The sequence below is a fragment of the Trichechus manatus genome, unplaced genomic scaffold (genome assembly GCF_000243295.1).
Source record: "Trichechus manatus latirostris isolate Lorelei unplaced genomic scaffold, TriManLat1.0 scaffold00015, whole genome shotgun sequence".
NCBI classification, from domain to species: Eukaryota; Metazoa; Chordata; class Mammalia; order Sirenia; family Trichechidae; genus Trichechus; species Trichechus manatus.
Window position 1 is genome coordinate 8,999,261 of NW_004443951.1, and position 25,675 is coordinate 9,024,935.

At 41.4% G+C, this 25,675-nt stretch overlaps 1 protein-coding gene across 2 annotated transcripts in view; it reads right to left on the reverse strand.

Moving 5' to 3' along the window:
• Positions 1-9,692: 9,692 nt before the first annotated feature.
• LOC101345691 (cytochrome P450 4X1) overlaps positions 9,693-25,675 on the reverse strand; it is a 92,617-nt gene continuing 76,634 nt past the window's right edge. Inside the window, exons 9-13 of one of the 2 annotated variants that reach the window (XM_023727102.1) lie at positions 17,680-17,813; positions 16,316-16,380; positions 14,782-14,864; positions 14,055-14,237; positions 9,693-9,853 (exon numbers count right to left, since the gene is read on the reverse strand). In XM_023727102.1, coding sequence (XP_023582870.1) covers positions 14,069-14,237; positions 14,782-14,864; positions 16,316-16,380; positions 17,680-17,813 — 451 coding nt within the window. In that variant the 3' untranslated portion in view covers positions 9,693-9,853; positions 14,055-14,068. Of the gene's footprint in view, positions 9,854-13,934; positions 14,238-14,781; positions 14,865-16,315; positions 16,381-17,679; positions 17,814-25,675 lie in introns of those variants that run through there. The other variant, XM_004371773.2, reaches the window with a different exon arrangement.

Sequence of the window (25,675 nt, forward strand, 5' to 3'; positions counted from 1 at the left end):
TACAAATGTTGCCCTATGACAATGGTTAACAATCTCACAACACATCAACAATATCCTTACTCTATTCTGTGTTCCCTATCATCAGCTTCCTACTCCCGGAATCCAACTGATTTTTGTATGTTTAGCTTATATCTTGCTACTCTGCTGAATCTTTCTATTAGTTCCAGTAGTTTTCTGATGAGTCTTTTGGGTTTTCTATGTATAGTATCATATCATCCACAAATAGGGACAGTTTTACTTCTTCATTACCAATTTGGATGCCATTTATTTCTTTTTCTTGCCTTATTGCTTTAGCTAGGACTTTCAGCTCAATGTTAAATAGGAGTGGTGATAAAGGGCATCCTTGTCTTGTTCCTGTTCTCAAGAGGAATGTTTTCAGCCTCTCTCCATTAAGAATGATGTTGGCTCTTGGTTTTGTACAGATGCCCTCTATTAGGCTGAGGTATTTCCCTTCTATACCTATTTTATTGAGAGTTTTTATCAGGAATTTGCACTTTGTCAAATGCTTTTTCTGTGTCGATTGAGATGATCATGTGATTCTTTTATTTACATGCTGGATCATGTTGATTTTCTAATGTTGAACCATCTTTGCATACTTGGTATGAATCCCACTTGGTCATGGTGTATTATTATTCTGATATGATGCTGAATTCTATTGGCTAGAATTTTGTTGAGAATTTTTGCATCTATATTCATGAGAGATATTGGTCTGTAAATTTCTTTTTTGGTGTTGTCTTTGCCTGGTTTTGGTATCATGGTTATGCTGGCCTCATAGAATGAATTCAGAAATATCCTTGCCTTTTCTATGTTCTGAAATATTTTGAATAGTACTGATGTAAGTTCTTCTCTGAATGGTAGAATTCTCCAGTGAAGCCATCTGGGCCAAGGCTTTTTTTTGTTGGAAGTTTTTTTTATTACCTTTTTCAATCTCTTCTCTTGTTATGAGTCTGTTCAGACATTCAACTTCCATTTATGTTAGTTTGGGTAGGTAGTGTGTTTCTAGAAATTTGTCCATCTCCTCTAGGTTTTCAAATTCGTTGGAGTGTAGGTTTTCATAGTATTCTGTTATGATCCTCTTTATTTCAGTTGGGTCTGTTGTAATGTCCCCCGGTTCATTTCATATTTGGGTTATTTGCTTCCTCTCCTGTTTTTCTTTTGTCAGTTTGGCCAGTGGTTTGTCAATTTTGTTGATGCTTTCAAAGACTCAACTTTTGGTTTTGTTGATTCTTTCTATTGTTTTTCTATTCTCTATTTCATTTATTTCTGTTCTCATCTTTATTAGTCCTTTCTTGTGTTGGCTGTGGGCTTCTTTTGCTGTTCTATTTATTTGAGTTGTGTAGTGTCTTAGTCATCTAGTGCTGCTATGACAGAAATACCATAAGTGGATGGCTTTAACAAAGATAAATTTATTTCCTCACAGTAAAGTAGGTTAAAAGTCCAAATTCAGGCCGTCAGCTCCAGGGGAAGGCTTTCTCTCTCTGTCGGCCTTCTCATCAACGTTCTCCCAGACTAGGGGCTTCTCCGCACAGAGACCCCAAGTCCAAAGGACATGCTCTTTTCCTGGACCTGCTTTCTTGGTGGTATAAGGTCCTCCTGTCTCTCTGCTCACTTCTCTCTTTTATATCTCAAGAGATCGCCTCAGGACACAATCCAATCTTGTAGATTGAGTCCTGCCTTACTAAAACAACTGCCATCCATCCTCCCTCATTAACATCATAGAGGCAGGATTTACAACATATAAGAAAATCACACAATACCAGGAATCATGGCCCAACCAAATTGTTACACACATTTTCGGGGGTACATAATTCAATCTATGACATGTAGCTAATGTTTTGATTTTGTCCCTTTCTTCTTTTTTGATGTGTGGCTCTATTGCTATAAAATGACCTCTGAGCACTGCCTTTGCTGTGTCCCAAAGGTTTTGGTATGATGTGTTTTCATTCTTGTTTGATTCTAGGAATTTTTTAATTCTATCTTTGATTTCTTCTATTTCCCAGTGTTTTTAAGCAGGGTGTTTATTCAGTTTCCATGTGTTTGATTTTTTTCCTTGTTCTTCCTGTTGTTGATTTCTACTTTGATGACATTGTGATCAGAGGAGATACTTTGTATTATCTCAGTGTTTTGGATTTTGTTGAGGGTTGCTTTGTGGTCTAAGATGTGGTCTATTCTGGAGAACATTCCATGTGCACTGGAAAAGAATGAATACTTTGCAGCTGTTGGGTGGAGTGTTCTATATATGCCTATGAGGTCAAGTTGGCTGATTGTGCCCTTTAGATCTTGTGTATCTTTGTTGAGTTTCTTTCTAAGTGTTCTGTCTTTACCGAGAGTGGTGTGTTGAAGTCTCCTACTATTATTGTGGAACTATCAATTTTCTTTTCAGTGCTGTTAGAGTTTGTTTTACGTATTTTGGAGCCCTCTCATTGGGTGCATAGATATTTATTATGGTTATGGCTTCATGATGGATCATCCCTTTAATCATTATATAATGCTCTTCTTTGCTTTTTATGGTGGGTTTTGTTTTAAAGTCTTTTTTTTCTGAGATTAGTATTGCCACTCCTGTTCTTTTTTGGTAGCTGTTTGCTTGATATATATTTTTCCATCCTTTGATTTTTAATAAATTTATGTCTTTATTTCTAAGGGTGTGTCTCTTGTAGGCAGCATATTGATGGATACTGTTTTTTTATCCATTCTGTCACTCTCTGTCTCTTTATGGGTGCATTTAGGCTATTTATGTTCAGTGTAATTATTGATAGGTGTTAGTTTATTGCTGTCATTTTGTAGTGCTTTTTTTTGGTGGTGCTGATGTTTTCTTTGTTCTTCTTACTCTCCTGTGCTGAATTCCTTTTGTTTGAGGGTTTTTTAAATTTCTTTTGTTTTTGTAGATTTTGTGTTTACTGAGACTTTGTTTTTCTTTATTTTGATGAGTAGGTTCATCAACTTTTTTGTAGTTACCTTGAAATTTACCTTCATCTTCTTAAGTCTGAACCAGTCTTTTATGACTTAATATCACCTTGTGTTCTTCTCCATTTGAAAGTTCTATACATATACTGTTTAATCCCTCTTTTATTGTTCTGACTTTGTTGTTATTTACAAATTAACCTCTCTTCTTCCCTTGTGTAAATCTTTTAGTTTTGATTAATCTTTGAGAGTTCATTACCTAGGTTGGTATCTGGCTGATGTCATCTTGCATCCCAGATTCAGGCTGTCATCTGATGTTGTTTGTTCTCAAACCAAAGGACTCCCATTAATAATTCTTGTAAATTAGTTTGTTGTTTTACACAGTCCCTTAATTTCTGTTTATCCTGAAGTGTCCTAATTTCAACATCATATTTGAGTGAGAGTTTTGCAGGATATATTATTCTTGGTAAGCAATTTTTTTCCCAAGGTTTTATATATGTCATCCCATTGCCTTCTTGCCTGCATGGTTTCTGCTGAGTCATGAGAGCTTAGTCTTATTGTTTCCCCTCTGTATATGACTTTTTGTTTTTCTTGAGCTGCTCCCAGGAGTCTTTCTTTGTCTTTGGTTTTAGCGAGTGTGATTATGATAGGCCTTGGTGGTTTCCTTTTGGGGTCTATCCTATATGGGCTTTGTTGAACTTCTTGGATGGTCAGCTTTTCATCTTTCATGATATTAGGGAAGTTTTCTGTCAGAAAGTCTTCAATGATCCTCTGTGTTTTCCGTTTTCTCCCCCTTGTCTGGAACTCTGATCACTCGAAAATTTTTGCTTTTGATTGTATCCTACATAATTCTTAGGTTTTCTTCATTTTTCTGCATTCTTTTCTCTGATTTTTCCTCCAACAAAGTGGTATCCAAGGATTTGTCTTCAGTTTTGCTGATCTTGTCTTCCACCATTTCAAACCTGCTCCTCAGACCTTCTATGACATTGTCCATTTCTGAAATCTTGTTATCTTTTGGATTTCTAATTGTTGTTTATGTATGATTTCTAGTTATGAATTATTTTGACTGTTTATTCCTGTATTACTTTCCTGAATTCTTCCATTGTTTTGTCTGTCTTTTCCATGATTTTCTCTATTTTTTCCTAATTGTTGTCTGTTTTTCCTTCAACTCTTGGATAGCTTTGAATATTAGAGATTTGAATTCCCTATCAGGTAGTTCTAGTGCCTTTCCTTCTTCTGGAAGGTCATCTGGTGTTTTATTTTGGATTCCTACCGGAACCATCCTCTACCATTTCTAAAATATGTTTTGATATTTTCTGCTGTCTTCAGGACATTCAGTAGTTATTTTCTTCATTTATTGATTGTAGATTTGTTTGTTTCGTCTAGCTTTTTTGTTTTATTTGGTTATCTCTGAGCAGACCAGCTGGGCATTCTTTGTTGTTTGCTTGTCTGGGAGCATGATACCTCTCACCACTTTGTCCAATGGGCAGGGCCAGTCACTCAGCTATGGTGCAGCAGGGCATGTCCAGTGGAAGGTGAGGGGCTGGGATGGGTTGTTTGTGGCACATACTGGGGCTGACAGGGTGCAGCTGGGGGTCAGTGCAGGGCAGTTTCAAGTAGATCGTGCCTGTGCTGCTTCTGGGTGTGATGTTCAGTGTACAGTGCACATAGGCAGGAGGCAGGGGTGAGGTTGTGATTTGTGGAGCTATGTGGGTTGGGGAAAGAAGAGAAAGAGGAGAGAGAAACAGGAGCCTGCCATTGGAGTGTTGCGGACTCAGGGAAGGTGTGTGCTGGTGGCTTTCCAGGCATGTGGTGAGGTACAGCCAATCCAGAAAGAACAGATATGGCACATGCAGTTAGATGGGTGGGAGAAAGGAAAGGATGGGAGAGAGAGATAAGAAACTAGATAAAGAAAAATAAAGGACAGAGAAAGGCACACTTGGCTAAGTGTTCAGGAGAAAGGAATGGAAGGAATGTAGAGAGAGACACGAAACTGAGAAAAAAAGAGGAAGAAAGAAAAAAAATGCCCCAAGGGAGTCCACTGGATGCAGGTCTCCAGCCAAGTGTTGCTGCACAGCCCATCTAGAAGGAGAGATGGCACATGCTACCAGGTATTCAGGAGAAGGGTAAGGGAGGTAGAGAGAGACAAGGAACTGAGAAAAAAAGAAGAAAGAAAAGAAAAATGCCCCAAGGGAGCCCACCAGAAGTGGGTCCCAAGCTGAGCAGCACTGCACAGCCAGTTAAGAATGAGCAGAGATGATACACGGTATCAGGTGTTCAGGAGAAGGGTAAGGCAGGAAGGTAGAGACAGAGAAGAAACTGAGGAAAAAAAAAAGAAGAAAGTAAGGAAAAAAAATGCCCCAAAGGAGCCCACTAGAAGTGGACCCCCTGCTGAGTGGCACTGCACAGCCCATCTAGAAGGGGCAAAGATGGCATACAGCACCAGGTATTCAGGACACAGGAAAAGAAGGAAAGTAGAGAGAGATGAGAAACTGAGAAATAAAGGAAAACAAAAAGAGAGGAAAAAAAAAAAAGAAATGCCCCCAGGGATCCCACTGGCGTGGTGGTGTGGGCCAGGGAAGTGGCTCCCTGGCCAAGTGGCACAGCCCATTTAGAAGGGGTGGGGATTGAACACAAAGCCAGGTATTCAGGAGACAGGAAAAGAAGGAAAGTAGAGTGAGATGAGAAACTGAGAAATGAAGAAAAACAAAAAGGAAACAAGAGAAAGAAAAAGAAAAGGAAAAAAAAAATGCCCCTAGGGATCCCACTTATGTGGTGGTGCAGACCAGGGAAGTGGTTCTCCAGCCAAGTGGTGCTTCCTAGCCTGTCAAGAAGGACTGGAGATGGCACATGGAGTCAGGTGTTGGAGAGAAAGGAAGGGAAGGAGGTGAGAGAGAGTAAAGAAACCAAAAAAGCAATAACAGCAAAAAGAAAATGGCACTGAAGGAGCTGGCCAGTGTGTGTGGGGCTAATCCAAGCTGCACGGAGCCAGTGCCTCCCCAACTGAGTGATTGTGACCTGCCAGGAAGTGGCAGAGGCTGAGCAGGTGGAAGAAGGGTGGGGAGTGGGAAAGCCTGTGAAGCTGCCTTCCTATACTCCCTGTCTGCCAATCTCGGTGGCTGAGGAGTTCAAGATGGTGAATCCGTGTTGCGTTAGCTGATAGGGGACCCCCACTCTGTATCTCTCCTCGCTCTCTGTTCTCTGTCAGTTTCTTATTCCATTCAGTGCTTGGTTGAGTTCTTTATCTCTTCATTTGATGCTTAAGGTTCCAGGACTGACGTTTGTCTCTGTTTTACTTAGTTTTTCAGGTCTTTGCTGTGGAGGGACAGCGTGGTGCTTCTGTCTATAGCGCCACGTTGGCTCCACCTCTTGTTTTTTTTTTTTTGCCTCCTATATACTCCATCCTGGGCACTGGAAAAATGCCCATGGGTGTAAAAAAAAAAAAAAAAAAAAAAGCTTCAAGAAAAGCTCACTCTTTCTAGTCAAATGATTAGAAAAACAAGGTTAAGCAGGACAGAAGTTTCAAATAACAGCAGATTTCTCATCAGAAACAGTGGAATTTGGAAGGAAGTGGCACTACGATTTTCAAGTGCTGAAGAAAAGGAATTGTTAAGAATGTAGATGAAATAGAAACATTCTTAAGTGAAGGAAAACTAAGAAAATTTGTCACCAGCAGACATGTCTTAAAAGAATTGTTAAAGGAAGTTCTTCAAGGAAACGATAACCAAAGGAAACTTGGAACTTCAGAATGAAGAAAGAGCAATGAAAAGATAAATATATGTGTAAATATAATAGACTATCTTTCTCCTCCTCTGAGTTTTAAAAATTATGTTGGATGGTTGAAAGCCAAAAATATAGCATTGTCTGATGTGGTTCTCAATGTGCATACAGGAAATATTTAAGACAATTCTTTTATAAAAGGGAGAGAAGAAAAAGACGTAAATGATGGTAAGGTTTCTACATTCCACTTGAAGTGGTAAAATGTCATTACTTGCAGACAATGATAAATTATGGATGTTTCTTGAAATTTCTAGAGCACCTATCAAAGAGTCACAGAGATATACAGTTGTGTGGCATATATGTCCTTGGTTCCATAAGGTTTTATTTTTTAAAGGGAAAGGAGCTCTCCTTTTGTTTATTTTTTTCCCCTAATGGTTTTAAAGACCCCAAACCCAGACTCTTGCAGCACTGGACCATGGGTGGGATACTGGCAGGTGAGGCAGAGGACATGGCTCTGTGCTCAGGCTCTAGGGCTTTGGCCCACAGTAGGCGGGGCTGGGAGCACTCTGCTCCCTCCTCACTCTCTTCTCTTTCAGCTCCTGCTGCCTCTGCCCTCTCAGACACCGCCCAGCCCCGCTTCCTCTAGCCTCTGCTAGCAGCTCCTGCAACAGCATGACAGGAGCAGCAATGAGGACAACTGGAAGTGGGGTCCCATAAGGTTTTAATATGGTGTTTGCACAATGTCCAAATCACATAAGGTCCTACTTCATAGGATGTATTGTGGCTATTAAGTGATGCATACCTGTATACAAAAACACTATGGATAAATAAAAATGGAATAGCTAAAACATTTTCAAGTAATCCACAAGAAGGCAGGAAAAGGGAAAGAGAGGAATGAAAAACAGGTAACAAACAAGAAACAAATAATAAAATGGCAGACTTGAATCTCAACATTTCAATAATTAAATGAAATGTAAATGGTTAAATACACTGATTAAAAGAGAGATTGGCAGAGTGGGTTAAGAAACAAACAAACAAACAAACAAACAAAATGACCCAACTATATGTTAAATGCTGCAATGACAACAAGGAGATGAGGCTTTTAAATGTCATTTGGATTTAGCCACATGGAAGCCATTGCTGAACTTAGCTAGAACTGGTTTAGAGGAGTTGGTTGAAGTCAGCTGGAAAAAGTGAATGGAAAAGACTAGGATCACGATTACATACAATTCCTTAAAGAGTTTATCTGTGACAATACGAAGGAGGTAGGAGGTAGGTAGAATGAGATGAGGGGTACAATCAGACTTGTTTTTAATGTGATGTTTAAATGCCAGTGGGAAGGATCCAGCGTGGGAGCAAAAGAGAAATGTACAAGCTCTGAAAAGAACTCAAGAAGGTTTCTAGAAAGTACAGAAATGATCTGGCTAAAAACAGCCTCCACTAAGCTGGAGGCTGCAGGGAATGAAGACCCAACCTGCGATTAGGGAGCTCAGATCATGAGACATATAACACATGAACCTTGTTGAGATTTGAGGCACCTGGAGCAGAAATTATGATAAACTGAGGACTTGATGGAAGAGTCTATTATGCCATGTCAATATGGGTAGTTTGTGTCTTAGCTCAAGTGGCTCCAATATCATTCTTCCTGTGCTAACATCCCATCTTTCACCCACTCCTACAGCCAAATGTAGATAAATTCTTTTCTAACAATTAGCATTCTTTCTCTCATCTTACCCAAGTGCAGAGGGCAATACAGCCTAGATTCCCAGAGGATATACTATACCTTCTAGGAAGAGAGGGTTACAGGGAAAAGAATGGCTGTTTCTTTGGTTGTGCCTACACACTGTTTCAGTGAAGGGCAGAGATGTTGACGGTAGTCAGGGTACAGTGCAGAGAGATGGAGGCTCAAGCCCCAGTGGTGCCCTCCTAGAAACATTGGAGTTCTCTTAAACAGGTGTGTTACTTTCTCCCCTTTTTTCCCCTATCTTAACCCATGGCTTTGTTATTCTCCTCCAAGGGATCTAGTCTTATATATTTGCCTTCTTAGTCTTCACTCTCTTTCTGCTCTCACGCTAAATAATGCTAAGCACAGCTGATTCATCCCTTGAGGTCCCATCTTCCTCTCTGTTTCCAGGGACCCAGGACTGATCTAAGGCAGATATATTAGGCAGCTTTTAGCCTGGATTCCCATCTCTATCAACATAGGTCAATTGACTAGTAATTGCATGTGTGAGTCATTTTATCCAGCTGGACTCTGAGCGTCTTCTCAAAATCAGGATAGAGTCTCTAAATCACCCACAGTGCCTAAAACAAAAAACTGAAATCCATTGCCATCGCGTCCATTCTGGCTCATAGAGACCCTATAGGACAGAGTAGAACTGCCTGCCCCATAGGGTTTCCAAGGCTGTAAATCTTTACGGGAGCCAACTGCCACATCTTTCTCCCGCATAGCTGCTGGTGGGTTCAAACAGCCAACCTTTCAGTTAGCAGCTGAGCTCTTCAACCACTGAACCTCCAGGGCTCTTCCTTAAAAAGTGCAACTCTAACAAATTTTGTTTTAATCATGGCTATTTTGGTTATAAGTGAGAAAAACACAAGTTAGACTAGGCAAAAGAGAAAATTTGTTGGCTCATGGAATCCAAGGAAACGCTTGAGGAGTCAAACTATGAAAAGGGAAAGCATGTGGCTGAGCCTCAGGTGCCACTGTCATTTAATGATGCTAGCGATAAAATCAGTTTGTTAAATGAACAAGTTTGTTCAGTATCTACCCTTCACCCATTTAACTTGAGTAAATTTAGATTAGTCAAAGCTAATCACTGCAACTCCATTCCTCTCACCAGTTATTGGTTTAGGAAGGACCATATTACCTGATCCTGTCCCGTGAAATATGAAGGAGTCTGTTGTCTCTTATGAAAGTTTTGCTTGTATATAAAAAGAGGTACCCAGAAACAGACAACCCCTTCTCTATTACTGCACAATGTTCAGTGAGACCTGGAACTGTACCTACAATCTTGCATGAGAAATGAAACTGACACATGGAAGACGGGCAGAGTGGAAAGATGGAAAGGATCTGGGATAACACCAGTCAACTGCTGAATTAGCGATCCCTAGAGTAGCCTTTCCTTGGGCTATTTTATTGAGGGAAATAAATTGTCCTTACTGTTTAAGACAATTGAATGGAGGTTTTATGTTCTTTGGTACTGCAGGTACGTACTAGTTAGGGTGAAAGCAACTGTGGAAACAGAGACCAAAATTAGAGCTTAAAAAGACATGTTTATCTCTCACATAATCATCTGGATAGTCTAGGCTGGTGGGACAGCTCTGCTGCATGAAATTATTCAGGAACCCAGCTTCCTTCCATCTTTATCTACCATCCCTTAAAATATTCTTCTCATCTGTATGTCAGAGCTGAGGTGCTGCCATATCTGCTGTCTAGCCCTTGAAAGGTGGAAAGGAAATTTAGGGTAAGCAGCTTGTTTTAAGCTGGTGAGTTCTACACATTAATTTTTCTCATATCCCATTGGTCCAAACATATCACATAGCCACACCTAATAGCAAGGGCATCTGGGAAATGTAGTCTCATTGGGATACAGTTGGGAATTTTTGTTGCAGTTATCTTGTCTCTGCTCCATCATTGTATATTGGGTAAGGAGTGCAGATAACTTGTGCGTAGACCTCTGGAGCCCAAGGAGCCACATCCAGGCCTGATAAAAAGAAATGTGCATCACTCAGAGATTTTGGGCATGGAGCTGGCTAGGACTTTCAGTTGTCTTCCTTGAGAAGGGGGTGAATGTGTTCTATGTTTGGGAAGAAAACTATACCCACATCTTTGGTGACCAAAGAGACAGACTGGTGCTGAGAGGGGCACGATGTGTGTTTCCTCTTCCATAATGTGAAGTCACTGCTGTCCAGCAGGGACCACATTTCCAGTTCTATTCCCATCCATACGACTTGTTCCCAGCAACAGAATGTGCTTGGAAGTGATATGTATTAAGTCTGAGCTAAGGAAATTAAGAAGTAGGTATGCTTTCTCCACAGCCTCTTTTTCTGTCTGCTGGCTGGATATGGAAAACTCCAAAACCCTAGGAGATAGAAGAGCTGCAAGACGAAAGGAGCCTGGGTCCTAAAGTCTCCACGTAGAAGCCTGACACTTGACCAGTAACTGTTGTGTATTGAACTGTTGTGTACTGAACAGTTCTGTGAGTTGAAAAACAAACTTCTCTTACTATGTTGTGTTATGCCACTGAATTTGTTTGTTTTTTGTTATAAGAGCTTGAATAAACTTAACTAATGTATTCATTTGTTCATTGACTTCTTTATTGTTTGTGTCCCCTCTAGAATATAAGCTCTATCAGGTCAGAATCTTTGTCTGTATGTTCATTGGTATATTGCGTAGAACAGTGCCTGGCACTTAGGGAGTGTTCAATAAATATGTAATGAGTAAAGAATAAATGAGTACTGAATTACGTCTCCAGCAGTGGGGATGAACTAGGCCAAGTCACAAACTCCAACTGAGACTAATGTCACGGGTCTGTGAATCAAAGCTGAAATGTGTTTTCTCAGACCATAAGTAACTGTTCTTTGGCTGGGAGTCAATATAATGGCTGGGGATAAAGGTTAACTGTGGTTCTGGTTCATTTGTTAATTCATCCATCCATGATTCATTCACTCATCAAACAAATATGTGTTGAGTGCCTGTGATATGGTAGGCACTGTGCCAGGCATGGGTACACAGGGTTATGGGGGGTCAATCTGGGACTATAGGTGGGGCCAGTTTACAGTTAGATTTAGTTAGGCAGACATTAGCTCTACATTTCACAAACGAATGTGACTGACTGCAAATAAGAAAGAGTATGGGTGGTTCAGTACAGCTGTTTCCAGCAGGTGCATCTCAGAGCACACTTTAGGGATGGAGGCCTTAGGGTGGTGACTAGAACAGCAACTTGTACAACAGTGGGGATGGGGTAAGGGAAGATCAATGTCATTAGATATTTTAGAGAAGATTGCCAGGGAAGTGTTACTGCACCACTCAAGAGGCGATATTCACATTGTATTCTATTTGAATTGGACAACACCGAGGCCTTGTCACAAGTCTTCTGAGACTGCAGAGAGAGCTGAGGACCTTTAGCTTCTGTAGCTGTTCATGATGGGACTCTGGCTCCCAGAGTGTTGAATAAAGATGCATTTTGGTTTCATCAAATGTCACTGATGTCCCTACTTGTATGCCAAGAGAAATATGCTTATACCATTATTCTGGACTATTTTGTTCATTTCCAGGCATCATATTTTAAGGAGGATGTTGTCAAACACCTTTAAGGAGGATGTTCAAAATGTCCAGCAAGACAAAGTGACAGCTGACTGGTCATAAGCATGATTAAAAGTGCTCCTATGGTAGGACAGGATAGCCTTGGTCAGTCTTTATAAATCTTGAATTCTCCCCTCTTCACTCACTCCCTATTTCCAACTGATTAACAAGTCCTATCCATTCTACCATGCCCCTAAAGAATACCTCACATCCACTCAATTCCCTTCAACTCCTTGGCCACCACTTCTTGGCAAGCCACTTGCATCTCTTATCTGTGCTACTGCAATAGCTTAACTGATCTTTTGTCTTCTTGTTTCCACTCTTGCCCCCCTCTAATCTATTCATTCTCCACATAACAGACTCAAAACTTCATGTCCTTCCTCTGGTGAAAGCCCTTCAAAGGCCTCCCCCTGCACCTAAAAACAAATCTAAACTTCTGACTGTGGTTTACAAGGCCGTGGATGATCTGGCTCCATTTTATGCCACTCTCCCTTTTTCTCACTACCTTTGAGAAACTCTGGGCAAGACACACCAAGTTCTTTTTCATCTCAGGGCCTTTGCACAACTGTTTCCTCTGTCTGGAAAGCTCTTTGCATGGATGACCCCTTTTCATCTTTTGGGTCTCAACTTACATGTCACCTTCGTAAATAGGATTTTCCAGACAACCCAATAGAGAGGAAGTTCACCTGGTTACTATCTAGCTCAGCCCACTTATTTCTTTCATGGAACTTAGTACAATTTGTAATTATCCGTTTGTTATTCATCTTCCCATTTAGAATACAAGCTCCAAGAAGGCAGGGACCATGTCTATTAATCCACTGAATCCCTAATGCTTATCACAGTATCTGACACGTGTTGTTGTTGCTGTGTACTGCTGAGTTGATTCTGATTGACAGCGACCCTATATGACAGAGTAGAACTGCCTCATAGGGTTTCCTAGGCTTTAATATTTACAGGACCGGATTGCCCGGTCTTTTCTCCCGTGGAGCAGATGGTAGGTTCTAACTGCTGACCTTTCGGTTAGCAGCCGAGAACTTAACCATTATGTCATCAAGGCTCCTTATCTGACATGTAGCAGGCACTTAAATAGCAAATGAATGATGAGTCTGGAAATCATTAAGAATGTCCTGTTCAGGCTCCATAAAGGTTATTAGCACTAGGAAAATATATAGAATATCTTTATAATATTACAAAGGAAGGCTTTCCTATGTAAGACTCAAAACTCAGGAGCCATAAAGAAAAGTTTATGCAAAGTTCTGTATGGTAAAATACACCCTTAATACAATGTTTAAAAAAAATAAAAGAATGGGAAAAGTTACAAAGAAAAATTAAATCAAAGGATTATTATCTAAAATATATAAAGAATGCAAACAAGAAAAAGACAACCTTACGGAAAAATAAACATAAATGATGTATAGACAAATCACAGAGAAAACAAAGATAAACACAAATGACCAATAAGCAAGTTTTACAAACTACAAAAACTTAAATACTCAATAGGGGAATATTTAAATAATTTGCATTTATGTTACAGAATATTATGAAGCCATGATAAGGAAAGAGGAGGAATTTTATTAAGTGAAAAAGTAAGAACAATACGGATACAATCTCATCTATAAGAATACATATGTACATATAAAACATACAGGAAAAAGTCTGAAAGAACCCACACCAAACTACTGCATCTTTAGGAAAGACAGCAGGACTGGTAAGGGCAGAGGGTGCAGGCTATGTAAAGTGGGTTTTTACTTTTTACTCTACGTGCTTTTCTAGTATTGGATTTTTTTTTACAATAAGCATGCATTCACATATTACTTGTGTAATTCTGAAAACTATGTTTTAAAAAACAACAGAAAACATGGCAGTCATCTAGCAATGTGTTTGGTATGTAGCATAAATTATAGCCAGACCAAACAGAAAAGACCTGAAAATCTTCCAAAGCCATACAGAAATAGATCTAGGTGACTCCCCATGTCACCTAAAAAATGTTTTTGGATTATCTGCAGCTCCATAGAGACCCCCACCTCACCCATCCCTGTCCGTCCCAACACACTTGAATTCCTCTCCAATTTGCTTAAATCATTAGCTGTACTTTAACTTAAACATAAAACATATTTAATCATTGTACCATGAGATCTATCATTAGGGTATTTTCTTCAGACACAAGTGGATCCCATTCTTGGATTTGAGGACAATCTGGGGAGATAAGATAGGAGGTCTGGTTGGGTCTGGAGTCACCTCAAAGTGGAGCAGAATCAAGGCCACGGCCACCTTTAACTGAATCATGGCAAACTGCTGCCCGATGCAGTCCCTGCAGACAATGGGGGAAAGAAAGTGATACTTGAAGAAATGGTATTTCCTCCCAGTCTTTAAATGCATCCATTTTTGAAGCCCTGATACTGGAAAAAGAAGTTTAATGTACAAGGCAAAGCAACATTTTTACATTAAATGCCATTGAGACTTTTGGACTTTGGACCTACATTGCTCCCTGCAAGAATGAGAGCTGGAAGGCTCCAATGTGATGCCCTTCCTGTTAAAAGGTGGCAGTTGGAGGTACTCACAGACTGTTTCTCCTGCATTAGGCGTGGACTGCATTGAGCCAAAGAGCAACCAACAACTTGCATTGTTGGATAGCTATCTGAGGCATGGCTATGTAGGATAACCAAGAATGGCAATGTCCCTTGTGAAACTAACTGGCCTTTTTAGGAGCTCAAACAGGCACCAAGATCTACTTCATGACCAAGTGAGAAGATGAGGTTCCATGGAAGAATTTACAGAGCTGAGAATCTAATGGGATTGTGCTGTTTCCAGATAAATACTTTTGTGTATTGTCAACAATTTCAAATTGTTCTCACCTTGGTCCAGCTGAGAATGGTAAGAAGGCGTGAGAGTGTCTCTGATCAGAATTCTCCAAAGAAAACCTCAAGGGGTCAAAGACCTGAAATGAGAAGGAAACCCCCACCACCATCCCACAAACACCATTAACATGTTTTTAAGCTACTACTCAGTGCTATTCAATAGAAATATAATGTGATCCATGTATGTAATTTAAAATCCTCTGATGGTCACATTTTAAAAAGTAGAAAGAACCAGGTGAAATTAATTTCAATAATTTATCTAACTCAATATGTCTAAACTACTACCATTGGAACATGTAATCAACATGTTTATCAATAATAAAATACTTAACATTTTCTTTCATACTACACCTTCAAAATCCACTGTGTATTTTACACTTACAGCATATTTCAATTCTCACTAGCCACACTTCAAGTGTTCAGTAGCCAAAACTACCACACTGGACAGCACCACTCCGTACCTGCTGATCTTGTCTGGCTTTCCCAATTGACTCCTTGGCTACACAGATTAAGGGGAAAGCAGATACTACTGCCAGTAATATTATTTTCATTTCTGAGGTAAGACAGCATCCACTTAGAAGACAAGCCAAGTATGACTGTAAAATTAATTGTCAGTGAGACATGTGGCCAGCCTCCTCAGTACGTATAACAGATCTTAAACCCTAGCCACTTATGTAAAAAGAAGCATTGGAGTGTGTTGTGAATGTTTAGAGTGCCAGGGACATTGAATCGAGTAACTCAGGTATGCTGCACATCTTCTTTTTGCCTCTCCAGATCCTCTCTTTCCCCTCTTTCCACCTTGCTCTGTGTACCAGGAAGCTGACACACGTGGCTTCCTACTGGGTTTGGCTAATAAAAGGCATTGGCAGAAGATCTGGAGGGTGGGAGGAGAGAGTTCAGGGTTTTTATTCTCCAGGCTCTTCCCTATAAGCCTGCCTCAAAATGGTTACATATTCTTCCAAAGGCCACAGCTCCTGTTTAATGGTCTTCTCCCCACAGCTCTCTCTCTCGGTTGTATAACCCACCCATCATGTCCCATCAGAACTGGAATAAGCATGCCTAGCAGTTACTTGCTCCATTTTGCTTTTCCTAAACTCTGCCCATAATTTTGTAAATAGTTCCTTTATAAAACCTTCCTCAAATCTCCAACTTGAGTGTGTCATCTATTTACTTCTAGAATCCTGATTGACACATGCAGCCAAAGAGAGTTTGAGTTGCCTGAATATATTGATAGTCTATACGTTTGCAGATATTCTACGTAAGTCTTTGGTAGAGCTTCGTAAGTGAATGAATGAAGTACAGGCTGTGACAATTTAGGAGGAATCATGTGGTCTTATGCCAATTTGTTCATTCAAAGCAAATATAAAGTGGGCATAGAAGAGGATACTTTTCCTTTAGTGGAAAAGTTTTACATTTTTATTTTTTATATTTATTTTTGTTTGTTTTGTGCCATTTCCTTTAACTGTATAGGCACTTTCATGCTTAACAACCAAAAACCGATTTCACATTATTATGTGTAAGATAGTCATACCTTTGGGTTTTCCCAGATGGCAGAGTTGTGGTGAAGACCCCAAATACTGAGAACCACGTTCATTCCTAAAGGAGACAAAAGAGATTGCAGGGGAAACAGCAAGTTGTGGGCTACTGTAATACCACTCTTCAGCAAGCCTTTTCTTCTAGAAGGGAAGGCGCTAGCTCCTGGTAGAACTCTATGTGCTATAGCTGATGCCAGCAGTGATGGGCACATGGACTTGGGTTGGTACCTTAGTTTTCAAAGCAATGATTTATTTCATTCATAATTCTATCTTAAGGAGCTACTGGCATCATGTTAAAGTGATAACTTATGCTTATGTTTTCTGCTACCTCTGGAAATTATTTAAAACATCTGTTAATGGACTATAAAGCACTCATTGGAGACAGTTTGGGTACATAAGAACAGAACTGTAATCATACAGATTAAGTGACAAATTTCTGTTAGTGCTGTTCATATACGGAAGGTGGGAAATTTTAGCAAATATCTGTGTAGTTTGGGGTGGGGGAAATAAAAGACAGAAGAGAGAGAATCTGAGGACTATTTGGTTACCAGAAATAATTCTGGTAAATGAATTCTAGATCTGTTTAACAAAGTCATAATAGGTGACAGACTGTGTTTTCTAGAAGCTAGCCTGTTGGCTTGTTTCCAAGGGCAAAATTTAATAGAACACTGAAGCAGACAAGGGAAAGGGCAACTCACAAGGCCTCTCTGTCTCCCACATGCCCTGCTCAGGGACCTGTGGTGTTCTGGTAAGAGCACTAGGCTCCAGTCACAGGACCTCTGAGCCAGCTCTAGCTCTGTTCATGTCAGTTAATCTCATCTGTGCATTAGGATCTCCTCAGTGGGTTTTTGGCTACACTGAAAGTATCTGAAAGTGCTTTGTGAACTGTAAAGCACAATATTTAAAAAACAGAGATAATGTGTGTGAAGGCAATATCTAAACGATTTAGTGCTGCACACATACAAGAGTAATATTATTATGACGACGAGCCCTAAGGACCCCTTGGATCTCCTAAATAAAGATAATGGTTCTCATTTCCCGTGAAGTCTAACCTGGCTCTCAAACTCAGCCAAACAAAGATTATCTTAGAAACAATGTCCCACAATGGAAAAGACCCTGGGCTGGGATTCTGGAGACACAGGTTCTGAGCCTAGCTTTACTGCAACTGGCTATGTGACTTTAGGAAAGTCCCTGAAACTCCCATCTAATCAAGGCATTACCCACTGCCCAACCCTAAGCCAGATATCCTTAGCATTATCTTTTGACTTCTCCAAAAGCTAGGAAACCCACTGATCTTTGTCACTGTGGTCCCCAGGATCCCATGGTCTCTAGGAACTGCGTAGGAAAAGAATACAAAGACCTGCAGGCAAGGAGTGTCCATCTGGGAAGGTAATGGGCTTGCTGAGTTCTCTGGAAATGGATGGGATTGGAGGGATCAATCGGAGCGCCTCCTTGATGCACATTGTGGTGTATGACATCTCGCCCAGGTGGTCCCTGTGAGGATGAGGGAGGGAGGGAACGCAGACTCCATGTCATGTTTATAAATTTGATCAAATTTCTATTTGATGTTTGTTCCTGGGAAATATCACCCTCAGGTTAAAGCTAGTTTGCTAATTGGCTTATTTAACAATATTAAAATGGGATTCTTTCTGCCTTAAGATCAGCTGATGTTCCAGATTCAGAGGAACCAAGCAGGTGCCAAATATAGTCATTATTAAGTAAGGTGCTACACTACCGGTAAAGGGCTTGCTAAGGAGATTTCTGAAAACCAGTTTGCAGCCCTTAGGTTATCACGTAAATCAAGAATGTATAAGGAATGGCTAAGGATTGAAGGGGGACATTGGTGGTTCTGTGGGAGATTTCTTGCTTTCCATGAGAGAGACCCAGGTTTGATTCCTGGCCAGTGTACCTCATGCACAGCAAACATTTGCCTTTAAGTGGAGGCTTATGTGTTGTTATGATGCTGAATAGGTATCAGCAGAGCTTCCAGACAAAGATAGACTAGGAAGAAAGGCCTGGTGATCTACCTCCAAAAATCAGCAATGGAAACCCTATGGATCATAATAGTCCAATCCTCAAACAATCATGAGGATGGTGCAGAGCTGGGCAATGGGGCAGCATTTCTTTCCGTTGTCCACAGAGTCGTCATGGCCATGAGTCAGGGCTGAGTCGATGGCAGCTAACAACAAGCATTGAAGAGAGGAGGCTTAAGGCTTTTGACAGAGAAAAAAATTCCTCTAAACAGAATTGCTGGAATGCTGGAGTGCCATGGAGAATGGAGGAGGTGCCCCACATCTTAAATAAAGCCAGGGGGCTTCAAGAGGATCACTCAGATGATCTAACATATGTTCCCGGGAGTTGGGGGAGCACCGGGACTGATGTGAGAGGCAGTGGTGCAGAACAGAGAGAGGCCGGACTACATTGGGAGGGAGAAGCCTTTTCCCATGGGCAAAGTAAGAATGTGCAAGTTTGTCCTATGGGCTAATGAACTGGCAAGAGGGAGAGCTCCAGAGCCAGCCTGAAAAGGACTTTGCCTAAGGGAATCCCCTGGAGAGACAAAGGTGCCTAGGGAATGGAGTCAAAAGAGGCCAACCAAATAAAGCAGGACTCACGTCCTGGGGATTACCATTGGAAGTTGCAGTGAGGAAATCTCTAAGAAACCTACAGAACACCCCTTGAGAGAAAAGATAAGCACTGAATATCCACCAGGCTAAGAGGGCAAGATCACAATAGTACCAGCCTCTTTCCCCTTAATCCCTTCTTCCTCCTGGGAACATTTCTGGAAGGGTCAGAAACAGCAGCTACTGAGTAAGGGAGGAGCTGGTCAGTAAGAAGAAGCCAACAACAACCCTCTCAACCACCGCTGGCTTCTAGGCCCAAAGAAGTACTCAGCTGGGATGGAGGGAGAAGCTCCAAGTGGATAAAAATTGTAAGTTTTTATTATTACACTGGACCATATAGTTTAATCACTGAAATGAGGCTGTTCTTGTGATTTAAGTGTGTGGGAACTCTATGAGACTCACTCAATATTTCGTCCTAGAGATGAGAAGAACTTACGCCAAGGAGTAAGTTTGAAGTGTTAGTGGTAGAAGAATAAAGTTGCTCCACAGTTAGTCAGATCGGTTCAATGAAATGACTGCATACATTTAGTCCTTCTATTTACTTTACTGTATTTCTATTTGTTTTTCTGGTTACTCATTTGGAATGCAGACTTTGGCTGTTTGGTAATGTGAAATTTTAATTTTGAACTCTTTCCTCCTCAAGCCCAGAATAAAATGAAGAAGCCAGTTCCGATTCATGGCAGCCCCATGTGTTGCAGAGCAGAACTGTGCTCCATGGGGTTTTCAAGGCTGTGATCTTGTGGATGCCGACTGCCAGGGCTTTCTTCCAAGGTGCCTCTGGGCGGGTTAGTAGTTGAGCACTTAACCATTTGTACCACCAAGGGACTCCTACTCCCAGAATAAAAGAGTAATTCTGCTTAGCCTGGCACTTTTCATAACTAAGAAGAACAATTCTGTCCATCTCAATCCTGCTGCAAAAAGAAGGGAGGAATTCTAAACCAATGCAGAAAAGGGCTGACAAGGAGCCAAATGGAGAAGTTGAATAAATTTCCAGCTTTTCCAGAAATTGCTTTTTGCAGTATGGTTTTATGTCTAGAAGAATGATAAATTCTCAGAGTGCCATGTACAAATTTCCTCAAAATGTAAGACCACATTATAAAGTGTAAAAAAAACAAAATTCTCTTTAACATTACTGCAATTTCTCTTTTTAAAATAAATGACCGTTAACAGATCCTCTGATCTTTGTCTTTCTCACCTGGCAAAGATTTCTTTATTGTTTTCACATTTAGCCAAACAAGAATGAGAAAGGTCAAATGGAACAGAATTGAGAACCCAGATGTAAATCCATCCACCTACAGTCACCTGATCTTCAACAAAGGCCTGAAGTCCATCAAATGGGGAAAAGACAGTCTTTGTAACAAATAGTGCTGGCAAAACTGAATGTTCATCTGCAAAAAAATGAAGCAGGGCCCATACCTCATACCATACACAAAAACTAATTCAAAATGGATGAAAGACCTAAACATAAAACCAAAAACTATAAAGATCATAGAAGAAAAAATGGGGTCAATGCTAGAAGCCCTAATACATGGCATAAACAGGATATAAACCATAACTAACAATACACAAACACCAGAAGATTAGCTAACTGGGATTTTCTAAAAATTAAACATTTATGCTCATCAAAAGACTTCACCAAAAGAGTAAGAAGAGAACCTACAGACTGGGAAAAATTTTTTGGCTATGTCAAATCCAACAAAGGTGTAATATCTAAAAACTACAGGAAAATCCAACATCTCTACAACGAAAAGGGAAATAATTCAATTAAAAAATGGGCAAAGGATATGAACAGACATTTCACCAAAGAAGACATTCGAGTGGCTAACAGACACATAAGCAAATGCTCATGATCACTAGTCATTAGAGAAATGCAAATAGAAACCACAATGAGATACCATCTCACCCTGACATTAATGGCACTAATTAAAAAAACAGAAGATACCAAATGTTGGAGGGGCTGCAGAGAGATTGGAACCCTTTTGCACTGCTGGTGGGAATGCAAAATGGTACAACCATTTTGGAAAACAATATGGTGCTTCCTTAAAAAGCTAGAAATAGAAATACCACATGATCCAGCAATCACACTCCTAGGTATATATCCTAAAGAAATAAGATCTGTCACATGAATAGACGTATGCACACCCATGTTCACTGCAGCACTGTTCACAATAGCAAACAGATGGAAAACAACCTAGAAGCCCATCAACAGATGAATGGATAAACAAACTATGGTACATACATACAGTGGAATACTATGCAACAATAAAGAACAAGGATGAATCTGCAAAACATCTCACTACATGGATGAATCTGGAGGGCATTATGCTGAGTGAAATAAGTCAATCACAAAAGGACAAATATTGTATGAGACAACTATTATAAAAACTCATAAACGGTTTACACACAGAAAGAAACAGTCTTTGATGGTTACGAGGGAGGGGAGTGCTAGGGAGGGAAAAACACCAAACATACAATAGATAAGTGGTAGCTTTGATGAAGGGTAAGACAGTACACAATACTGGGGAAGCCAGCACAACTTGACCAAGGCAAGGTCATGGAAGCTCCACAGACACATCCAAAATCCCTGAGGGACAGAATTACTGGGCTGAGCACTGGGGACCATGGTCTCAGGGAAAATCTAGCTCCATTGGCATAACATAGTTTATAAAGAAAATGTTCTACATCCTACTTTGGTGAGTAGTGTCTGGGGTCTTAAAAGCTTGCGATCAGCCATCTAAGATACCCCACTAGTCTCACCCCATCTGGAGCAAGACAGAATGAAGAAAACCAAAGACACAAGGGAAAGATTAGTCCAAAGGACTAACGGAACACAAGTACCACAGCCTCCACCAGACTGAGTCCAGAACAACTAGATGGTGCCCGGCTACCACCACTGACCGCTCTGACAGGGATCATAATAGAGGGTACTGGATAGAGCTGGAGAAAAATGTAGAACAAAATTCTAACTCACAAAAAAAAAAAAAAAAAAAAAAAAAAAAAAGACCAGACTTACTGATCTGACAAAGACTGGAGAAACTCCGAGAGTATGGCCCTTGGACTCCCTTTTAACTCAGTACTGAAGTCACTCCTGAGGTTCACCCTTCAGCCAAAAATTAGACAGGCCCACAAAACAAAACGAGACTAAATGGGCACACCAGCCCAGGGGCAAGGACAAAAAGGCAGGAGGGGACAGGAAAGCTGGCAACGGGGAACCCAAGGTCAAGAAGGGGAGAGTGTTGACATGTCGTGGGGTTGGCAACCAATGTCACAAAACAATATGTGTATTAATTGTTTAATGAGAAACTAATTTTCTCTGTAAACCTTTATCTAAAATACATAATAATATAATAATAATAAAAAAGAATGAGAAAGGTCAATATTTGAGTTGTATAGATATCCACCCTAAATCAAGGTCAAAATCTGTAATTAACATTGGGAGGTGGTACACACTGTTTGCAGATTCAAGGAATGAATAAAAAAAAAGATTACTTATTTATGGTAGGAGATGACTACCTTTTCCTTATAAAAAGTGAGGCCTCCACTACAATTTTATAAATTCTAATTTTCCTTTTAAAAATGTTCTACTTGTATTGAGCTTTCCATATGAAATAGTGCTTTTTATAGTCATTGGGCTGCGTTTCCCTTAGCATTTCTATCTTTCTCTCCCTTCTGACAGCAAGGTAATCATTTGTGAACTATCTAGCTAGGGTGAGGGGTATGGTTTATGTCAAGGACATTTTTTTTTTTTTTTCTTTGCAAACAGCATGTCTGAGAGGAAAATCCAAAACCTGGGCTTCATGAACAGCAAGATCGCTCAGTCTTGCAAAATGGAATTGAAGTTTTCTACCTGGCTAACTCCTACTCATTCCATAAGAGGCAGCTTAAGTGTCAGATCCCCTAGGAAGTTTCCATAGCCTCCCCCTTCCCCATCCATGTTTGGTGCCTATCTTCTGTGTCTCTGTGGTAGCCAGCACATTGCCCTTACCATGTTATACTGAATTATATGTATGTGGGTCTGTCTCCTCTACTAGACTGTGAATTCACTGAGGGTAGGACTCACACCAAATCTTATTCATTTTCTGAATACCTCAGTACTTAAAATGTCCTCAGTATTTATTTGCCAAACTGAACTACAGTGTGTATCATTTAGCACTATGTTCAAAGTCTAGGAGGCAGAGCCAACAGGCCACCTAGACAGATGCATCATGCCATCCTTCTGCAGCAAAGACCCGAAAAACTAAGTAAAACAGATACAAACATCAATTCTGGAACCCTAAACATCAAGTGAAGGTATAAAGAAATAGATCAAACATCAAATGGAAGAAGAAACTGAAGGAAAATAGAGAACAAGGAGAGATATGGAATCGAGGTCCCTGCAAACTAACACGACACAGCGTCACCATCTTGGAGTACAGCCATCAACGACCCTGGACAGGGAGTAAAGGAAGGCAACTTCATGGAGCTTCCAACAGGTGACAGAGCACTCGGTAACCAGAGAAACACACTTTCCCGCCCCTCAACCTTCTGCCTTGTATACCACCTCCACCCCTCCTGATGGGCCACACTGAGATGTCTTGGCTTGAGAGCTACCAGCCTGCTGCCAGCCCAAGTCCACTCTGCCCCCACCCACCGGTTCCTGCCATGCTATTTTTTTCTTTTCATTTTCTTTTTTTCCCCTTTCTCCCTCCCACCGAGCCCTGTACCCCACCTCTATCCCTTCCTGCGGAGCTATGCCACACTGCCGTGGCTACAGAGACAGCGGCTGCTGCCAGCCAGGTCTGCCTCACCACCACCTGCTGGCTTCTGCCACACCATTTTTTTCCCCTTTCCTCTTTTTCTTTCTCACTCCCACCTAGCCCATACCACACCTCTACTTGTTCCCACTGGGCCATGCTGTGCCGCCTTGGCTGGACAAGGCTAAAGAGACAGTGGCCTGCCACCAGCTGAGTCTGCCCACCCCCACCTGCTGGCTCCTGCCATGCCATTTTTTAAAATTTTATTTTTACTTTTTCCCTTTCTTCCTCCCTCCCACCTAGCCACGAACCCCACCTCTACCCCTTCCCCCCGAGCTACACCACGCCACTTTGGCTAGAGAGTCATTGGCTACCACCACCCCAGGTCTGCCCTGCCCCCACTCACCAGCTCCTGCCATGCCATTTTTTCTCCCTTTCTTCTTTTTCTTTCTTCCTCCCACATAGCCTTATATACCACTTCCACTCCTTCCTGTGGGAACACGCTGCACCGTTGCAGATAGAGGGCTACCAGCCCTCCACTAGCCTGAGTTCCCCCACCACTACCTGCCAGTTCCCACTGCACCATTTTTCCCCCTTTCTGCCTTTTCTTTCTCCCTCCCATCTAGCCCCATATACCACATCTACCCGTTCCTGCTAGGCATGCCACAGGTAGAGAACTACCGGCTCATCACTAGTCCAGGACCCCCCTCCAGACCCCACCCACTGGCTCCTACCATGCCATTTTATTTTTTATTTATTTTTTCTCTTTCCTTCTTTTCTTCCTCCCTCCCACTTAGCCCCATACCCCATCTCTACCCATTTCCTCTGGAGCCATGCTGCACCACCTTGGCTAGAGAGGCACTGGCCCACTGCCACCGAGGGTCCACCCTGCCCCCACCTGATGGCTCCTACTGCACCATTATTTTCTTTCTTTTTCCCCTTTCTACCTTTTCTTTCTCCCTCTCACCTATCCCTGTATGCCACCTCTACCCCTTCCCGCCAAGCCTCGCTGCACTGGCAGGTAGAGAGAAACCAGCCCACTGCCACCCTGGATCTCATCCACCCTGCTTGCCAGCCCCAACCACACTATTTTTTTATTTTACTTTTTTCTCTTTCCCTCCCACCTAGCCCCATAAGCCACCACTTCCCCTTCCCCTCAGGGCTGCAGCTCGAGATGGCTTGCATCAATGGCCTGCTGCTTTCTACCTCCCACTTAGCCCCATATACCACTTCCCCCCTTCCCCCCAGCCCCCAGGCCTGCCCTGTCCTCACCCACCAGCTACCCTCCCTTTTTTGTTGTTTCTTTTTATCTCTTTTCTTTATTCCCCCCACTTAGCCCCATACCCCACTCTCTCTACCCACAGGCCCTTGATGAGCTGCTGTAGCTACCGTGTCCACAGCTCAGGCCTGCTGCCACACTGGCCCGCACTGCCCTTCCCCTCTAACAACTTGGCCAACTGCTGAATGGAGGGAAACAAGCCCATACCACTCCCTGTCTGACATCCCTGCCTATCTGGTGAAGGTTGTGAATGCTCCCACACCACTGGACCAACATCAGGAGGCAGACAGTGCCTGCCTAGTCCACCCTCGGCCACCTTGCCAAACCAGTGCACAGTGAAGCAGGCTCACCCTGCATGCTGCTGCCCTGACAAGGTGGTAAGAGCTATTGTGCCCACAGATGAGCAAGTAGCAAAGCATGCCTGGCCAGCCTGCCCTGAGATATCAAAACAAAACAAAGAAGTAAGACAAAAAAATGAATATGTAATCAATAAATAAAGAAAATAATACCTAATGTCTTGGAGACAGCAGACAGTATCAAAACATATAAAAAAGCAGGACAAGATGGCTCCAGCAAGTGACCAAAATAAAGAATCAGATGATCTTCCAGTAGAAGAAAAGGCAGTGGAACTACCTGGTATGGAATTCAAAAGACTAATATTTAGAAAGAGATCAAGGAAAATACAGATAAAACCAAGGATTAAATAGACAAAATCATGGAAAA